The following is a 7,828-nucleotide window of genomic DNA, read 5'->3' on the forward strand; positions in this document are numbered from 1 at the left end:
GGGGGCGCAAACAGAAAAATGTAATAGGCATTGCTTTGCGGCAAAAAAAAATTGTGTGACTTTGAGGTCGCAAAAGTGTGAAAGGGGCCTTCAGTAATTAAGATATAGTGCGCCCCCTTTCAATGCAGAGTGACCAGCGTGCCCCCTTTCAATGCACAGTGACCAGCGTGCCCCCCTATTAATGCACAGTGACCAGCGTGCCCCCCTATTAATGCACAGTGACCAGCGTGGCCCCCTATTAATGCACAGTGACCAGCGTGGCCCCCTATTAATGCACAGTGACCAGCGTGGCCCCCTATTAATGCACAGTGACCAGCGTGGCCCCCTATTAATGCACAGTGACCAGCGTGGCCCCCTATTAATGCACAGTGACCAGCGTGGCCCCCTATTAATGCACAGTGACCAGCGTGGCCCCCTATTAATGCACAGTGACCAGCGTGGCCCCCTATTAATGCACAGTGACCAGCGTGGCCCCCTATTAATGCACAGTGACCAGCGTGGCCCCCTATTAATGCACAGTGACCAGCGTGGCCCCCTATTAATGCACAGTGACCAGCGTGGCCCCCTATTAATGCACAGTGACCAGCGTGGCCCCCTATTAATGCACAGTGACCAGCGTGGCCCCCTATTAATGCACAGTGACCAGCGTGGCCCCCTATTAATGCACAGTGACCAGCGTGGCCCCCTATTAATGCACAGTGACCAGCGTGCCCCCCCTATTAATGCACAGTGACCAGCGTGCCCCCCCTATTAATGCACAGTGACCAGCGTGCCCCCCCTATTAATGCACAGTGACCAGCGTGCCCCCCCTATTAATGCACAGTGACCAGCGTGCCCCCCCTATTAATGCACAGTGACCAGCGTGCCCCCCTATTAATGCACAGTGACCAGCGTGCCCCCCCTATTAATGCACAGTGACCAGCGTGCCCCCCTATTAATCAGAGATGTATAGTAACGAAGTAGAACTACTTAAGTACTGTACTTAAGTACCGAAATGCGGTATCTGTACTTTCCTAGAGTAGAATTTTTTTCTCCTACTTCTACTTTTACTTCACTACATTTTTTCGATGATTTCGATACTTCTACTCAAGTATTTTTTTTTTGTGCTGCATAGTTACTCGTTACTTTTAAAAAAATTACCACTGCCAGAACAGTAGATGGCAGGTTGCATAAAGCTCAAAAAAAATGTGTATAATGTCATTTGTAAATCAGCGCATACGAAAATAAAGGCTGTGTATAATAAAAGCTGCTATACCAAATCTTTCCAATAAAAAGAAAATATGAAACAAACAAATAAATGATGCTACAGCGCTTAAAGTGCATCAAGAAACTACTAACAAACACCGGTTAATCATTTGAATAAATAATTTGAAATAATAAAAACAATATGATGTTCATACTTTTGACTTCTTTCTTTAATAACTACATAACACAGTACTTGTACTTCTACTTTCAGTACTTGAGTAGAAATTTTTTTTCAAAACTACTGGTACTTTTTACTTTTAGTACTTAAGTAGCAAATTTTTTGAAAAAACTACTTGCAATACTTAAGTAAAAAAAATGTTGAATACTTTAGTACTTCTACTTAAGTAACTTTTTCTGCGAGCACTTCCACTTCTACTCAAGTAATTTTTTGATCGAGCACTTGTACTTTTACTCAAGTAGAAATTTCGAGTACTTTATACAAGTCTGCTATTAATGCACAGTGACCAGCGTGCCCCCCTATTAATGCACAGTGACCAGCGTGCCCCCCTATTAATGCACAGTGACCAGCGTGCCCCCCTATTAATGCACAGTGACCAGCGTGCCCCCCTATTAATGCACAGTGACCAGCGTGCCCCCCTATTAATGCACAGTGACCAGCGTGCCCCCCTATTAATGCACAGTGACCAGCGTGCCCCCCTATTAATGCACAGTGACCAGCGTGCCCCCCTATTAATGCACAGTGACCAGCGTGCCCCCCTATTAATGCACAGTGACCAGCGTGCCCCCCTAATAATGCACAGTGGCCAGCGTGCATGCCCCCCTAATAATGCACAGTGGCCAGCGTGCATGCCCCCCTAATAATGCACAGTGGCCAGCGTGCATGCCCCCTTCAATGCAGTGGCCAGCGTGCATGCCCCCTTCAATGCAGTGGCCAGCGTGCATGCCCCCTTCAATGCAGTGGCCAGCGTGCATGCCCCCTTCAATGCAGTGGCCAGCGTGCATGCCCCCTTCAATGCAGTGGCCAGCGTGCATGCCCCCTTCAATGCAGTGGCCAGCGTGCATGCCCCCTTCAATGCAGTGGCCAGCGTGCATGCCCCCTTCAATGCAGTGGCCAGCGTGCATGCCCCCTTACCTGGAGCAGCAGCGGCGTCCAACGGCTTCTCCTCAGTCCAGGGGAACGGCGGCACATCTCCTCCAGTCCTTCCACTCCCGCCACCTCCTCGGCCAATGGCATGGGGTTTGCCTTGCGGCCAATCAGGAAGCGCGTACCGCTAGCCTTAATGGCTTCTAAGATTGTCCCGAATTCCTTAATGGGTGCATCTGACCTGCAATTGTCCTCAATTTGACCTGCTTTAAGGGGGTTTAGCTTTTCCCTTGATTCGTATGGGAATTCAAAGTCATTCTGGCATGAGCAAGAGCCCACAGAAATTTTACTTCAAAAAGGGTTTTTAAAACCTGGTGTCTGTTTATTTTCAGTTTGGTTCTTTAGTTTTTTGCATGAGTAATTTTATTTGCTCTTGTCATCCTATAGACAGAAGATTCTTCCATAGGTCCAAAGATTCCTCAAGTCCTTGAAAAAATTCTACAGCTTAAGGAGATTAGGCAAGAGGAGATGAATGTGACGGTTACCACAGGTAATGTATTTTTCATTCACTGATCATTTTGAAGAGTTAAACTAATGCTTGGAGCCAAAAAATAAATCTTCCTTAAAAGCGAATTAGAAAGAGGCCTTCTTTATTGTCCATAGGACATTATTTACTTTTAGGTTATACTGGCACCTACAGTAGGATTGAGCAAACCGTAAACCTGTCAGCCAGCCTAATACCTTCCTCCCAGGTGTGTGTGTGTGTGTGTGTGTGTGTGTGTTTTTTTTTTTTTCCATCAGGAAAATGGATTCCATTGTGTAGTGTAGTTGGCTCAGGCTCTCGGAAGACTTGGGCTAGGTTCACACATGCCCGGTGCAAATTTACCCTCCATTTTTTACTGTAAATTTTCAATACAGTGGTTCAGCTGTGATTTAGATGCGGTTCAGATGCAAATTTTTGGAGCCGGTGTCTTTAACATTAGCTGGTTGAGATCTAACCAATAACACACCACCTGTATTATACAGACACCACTCTGAATGAATGAACACAGGAAGCAGATTTGGACAGCAGCATTATCAGTCTGGGGAATGGGAAATGCTAGATGTACTTGCAGATTTAAATACAGTAACAAATTAAAGTTGAACTCCAGCTTATACTTTATAATCAGTTGCAACAAACAGTTTTTATACTTTTATGGCAAAGGTTTTACATAAATAAAAGCTGACCTTTGTTGGCACCCCTGCCAACAGACCTACTGACAGGTTTACTAGATGAAAATAGTTAAAAAAAAAAAAAAAAGGAAAACTAATCCAGCCATTGCATCTAAGGATTGGTAAGCTGCATTATGTTTGATTCTGGGTTTATTACGGCTTTAACTTTCAGGGAAATTCCCTCTCCTTCTGATTTAGGGGCTTGTGCGTCGGGAGGGGGGGGCCTTACCGCGGCTATAGCCCCGAGTTGGCCCCCAAAACCCCCGGGTCTCGTGTGGATCATAGGCGACAACCCTTTCCACCAAAGGTGAGTACTGATGTTCCTCTACATGTTTCACAGGGCAAACCTGCTTCCTCGGGAGGATATATATAACAGTTACTCTAGAAGACACAAAACCATGGTTTAGTAAATCACATCAAAGTTCACAAATCCTAATACCATCATACAATAAATGGGTCGTCATGATTTACAGGCTCTTACCAGCAAGGCTAGATGAACAGACACAAGAGGTGTCTCCAGGCAAGGCCCCACCAGGCAGACATGGTAGGACATTTTGTATGGCCTGATGGAAGCAAAATTATATCAATATATCAATCCCAGATATGTGTATATGGGCAATTGGATCGTATTAAAATTATTAGCCATCCTTCTAAAGCCCGAGACAGCCCAAATGGAGGAGCGTGAGCGGTGAAAAGTGTAGATACAAGGAACCATCCAAGGGAGGTATATACAAAGCCGTCAGGGTCCCAAACTATGTATCCAGAGATGGGGAGACATGTAGAGATTATCCCCAGACAAGCGTCCTATTTTCAATCTGTAAAAAAGACACTGACCGGTTCCCCTGGGAGCCATTACTTTGAACCTGTCAGTGTCTTTTCTAATCCTCTTGGATTGACACTGCAGTGTACTGTTACCTATATTATATATGTTACAGATGGAACGATGGATGCTTGTCTGGGGATAATCTCTACATGTCACCCTATCTCTGGATACATAGTTTGGAACCCTGACGGCTTTGGATATACCTCCCTTGGATGGTTCTTTGTATCTACACTTTTCACCGCTCACACTCCTCCATTTGGGCTGTCTCGGGCTTTAGAAGGATGGCAAATAATTTTAATACAATCCAATTGCCCATATACACATATCTGGGATTGATAGAATCAATATATCTATCTCATTTTGCTTCTATAAGGCCATATAAAATTTCCTACCCCCCCCCTATGTGTATATATGTGTGTGTGTGTATATATGTGTGTGTGTGTATATATGTATGTATGTATGTATATATATATATATATATATATATATATATAAAAGCAGGTTTGCACTGTAAATCATGCCGAGGAACATCAGAGTACTCACCTTTGGCAGAAAGTGTTGTCGCCTATGGTTCTGCCTAGTAGCAATACACATTATTGTGGTTTGGAAAAACCCCTTTTTTCTTTTCCCCTTTTCTTGTTTGGGGATAAATTATTTTACAGTATATGTTTGTTGTGATGTTATGTACAGATGGGACATATTGTTCAATTGTCCCGTTTTTTCAAAAATTCTGACAGCCATAAAATATATATATTTTTTATGTTTATTTGTTTCTTATGTTGATATGTATATTTTTGGTTTACTGTACCCTGAAAAGTCCTATCCCAAACTTTGGAAGATTTTGCTGGTTGTCAGCATTTCTTCTTTCCTATTTTCAGCAAATTATGATGTTTACCAATTTGTGTTAGAGGTTTTAGTGGAGCAGCATTTGTAAATGTTTGTGGAAGCCTCTCTTAAGGCTCCATTCACACTTGGGCGTTTTTGAGTGTTTTTCAGCTCCAAAAACACTCAAAAAAAACGTTCCAAAACGCCCAACATGTAAAACCCCATTCATTTAAATGACCCCTGTTCACATCTGAGCGTTTTGCAAAACGCCTGTAGCTGAAAAAAGTACATGAGCTTCTTTTTTGGGCTGATTACCAGCGTTTTTGATAGATGTCAATGAAAAACGCCTGAAAATCGCGGTAAAAATTGCGGTAAAATCGCGGTAAAAAACGCTACGCTCAAGTGTGAATGCAGCCTTAAGGTTTGACCTCTACTCCATTGGACATTACTTTGGTGTTTTAGTGCCCTCAGCTCTGGAAATGTTCAGACATTCTTCTTGGGTTAGGGGGAGTGACCTAGTCCCTATGCTGGATGATGTTGAGGATGTTATTCCTAACCAACTGCATAGCCTTCTGGCTCTTTTCAAACTGTAGCCTCTATTCCAGAGGGCGAAGTTTGCGCATCTGGGTGCCCCCATCTCGTACATGGCAGGAAGAAAAAAACTATTGTAGGGCTAGGTGTTTTCCTGGATTGACAGCTCACACTAGTATCCTGCAGCAGGTGCTTTATGTTGGACAGTGTACACCCACAGATCTTCTCCTCCTGCAGTTGCTGATCCATAATCTCTTGAGGAAGCCTTTTTAGATCCCTTCCTGAGCCATGTTCTGTTCTTAGCTGTATGGCTAAGGTTCCTGCCACTTGTTTCCACAGGTGTGGATGCTTCGTTGGACTGATGAGATGGTGCTTATTTCTGCGTTCTAGATTGGGTTGATCCTACAGGGGTTCCTAGTCATGCCCCAACAACACTGCCAGGTGTCTTATTGGAGGGGTTTTGCCCATCCTTTTGCCTTCTGATGTTTTGTGCACCTGTCTGTGGTAGTTTTTGTTCCCATTACAGCCTGCCCTTCTGTTCCCATTACAGCCTGCCCTTTTTGGAGTACCTCTTTGCACCCCAATTTCTGTTCAGTCTGACTTTGGGGTTTTACCCTTTAGGGTTGTCTACATTTCCATAGGTCCTTTGGTTATCCCTTTGGAATATTATACTGGACCTTCTCTTTGCCTTGTAAATATAGTGAGATTGGATGTCTGGCCAGGCATCCATATTCCTTCCCTCGATTCAGGGGCTGGTAGTATAAAGCTTGTGGTGTTTGGTCACCCATAGACCTGTGGGTCTTTCTTGTGGACCTGTATTTTCCCTGTAGGGATCCGCTTTTGATGCTGAGAAAAAAGCCCAGTGTTTTGGTTGTTAACCATACCCATACCTTGTTTTTCCTCTCCAAGAGGTACCCTATGTTGCTCCACTTGTTGGTGGTTGTAGCTCACAACTATTGCGAATACAGGCTCAGTGTCCCTCAAGTGTGGTCTGTCTTCTTGGGGTTGGCTCTTCTGTCCTGAACATTAGGGTTGGTTCTTTGTAACTTTTGCTTCACCTCTTCTGGTTCAGAATTGGAAATTGGTCCTTCCAATTGTCATCTGTCAGTTCCTGATTCCAACCTCTCAGTTGGACTGCTTTTTGAAGTCCCGATTTTAAAATTCCTGTATCTCTTAATGGACATTGGAGAAATTTTAAGTGATTTATAAAGGAAAAAATGTATTTAAAAAAACCCACATCTTTATACTTACCTGCTCTGTGCAATTCCATTGCCCTAAACCTCATCTTCTCTGGTCCCCTGCCAGCACTCCTGGCCCCTCCTCTGTCCAGTGCCCCCATGGAAAGCTGCTTCCCTTGGGGGCACTTGTGCATGCTTGCTCCTGACCACTGCTGCTGCATAAATTGACACTGACAGCGGGTCTCAGCCCCGCTTCCTCATCACTGGCTTTCATAGGTGCCCCAGCAAAGCCAATGAGACACAGAAGTAAGGGGAGAGAACTGCAGACATGCACAGCGCTGGATTGGATGAGGTATCGGGTAAGTAAAAGTGGGGTGAGGGGAGAAATTCAAGAAATGCATTAAGGTAAAAAATGTTTAGGCTTTAGAACCTCTTAGATTATTGTGCTCGCTGTAACTTACATTTCTTCAAGTCCATAAGGGACACAGGTCCCCTGTCTCTCCTTTTCTTGATATGGTGTATTGCTTTCTTGCCACTGGCACCATGTGTTTTTCACAGATGAGAGCAGGTCTACCCTGACCACATGTTACAAAAGTGAAAGGGTCTGGCGAAGCCCTGGAGAACGTTATGCTGTCTGAAACATCGTTCCGCATGACCAGTATGGTGGTGGGTTAGTGATGGTCTGGGGAGGAATATCCATGGAGTGACACACAGACCTCTACATGCTGGACAACGGCACCCTGACTGTCAGTCGGTATCAGGATGAAATCCTTCGACCCATTGTCAGACCCTATGCTGGTTCAGTGGGTCCTGGGTTCCTCCTGATGCATGACAATGCCCAGCCTCATGTGGCGAGAGTATACAGCCAGTTCCTGGAGGTTGAAGGAATTATAATTGAATGGCCCCCATGTTTGCCTGATCGAAATCCAATAGAACACCTCTGGGAAATTATGTTTTGGTCCATCCGAC

General features: G+C 44.5%; 1 protein-coding gene across 1 annotated transcript in view; it reads left to right on the forward strand.

Annotated features, from left to right (window-relative positions):
- Positions 1-7,828, forward strand: part of SF3B2 (splicing factor 3b subunit 2) — a 112,966-nt gene that overhangs the window by 33,427 nt on the left and 71,711 nt on the right. The window contains exon 6 of the mRNA XM_082270127.1: positions 2,742-2,840. Within this exon, the coding sequence (XP_082126253.1) occupies positions 2,742-2,840 (99 nt within the window). The remainder of the gene's footprint in view (positions 1-2,741; positions 2,841-7,828) is intronic.

This window comes from Pelophylax lessonae, assembly GCF_965119305.1.
Source record: "Pelophylax lessonae genome assembly, chromosome: 10".
Taxonomy (NCBI): domain Eukaryota; kingdom Metazoa; phylum Chordata; class Amphibia; order Anura; family Ranidae; genus Pelophylax; species Pelophylax lessonae.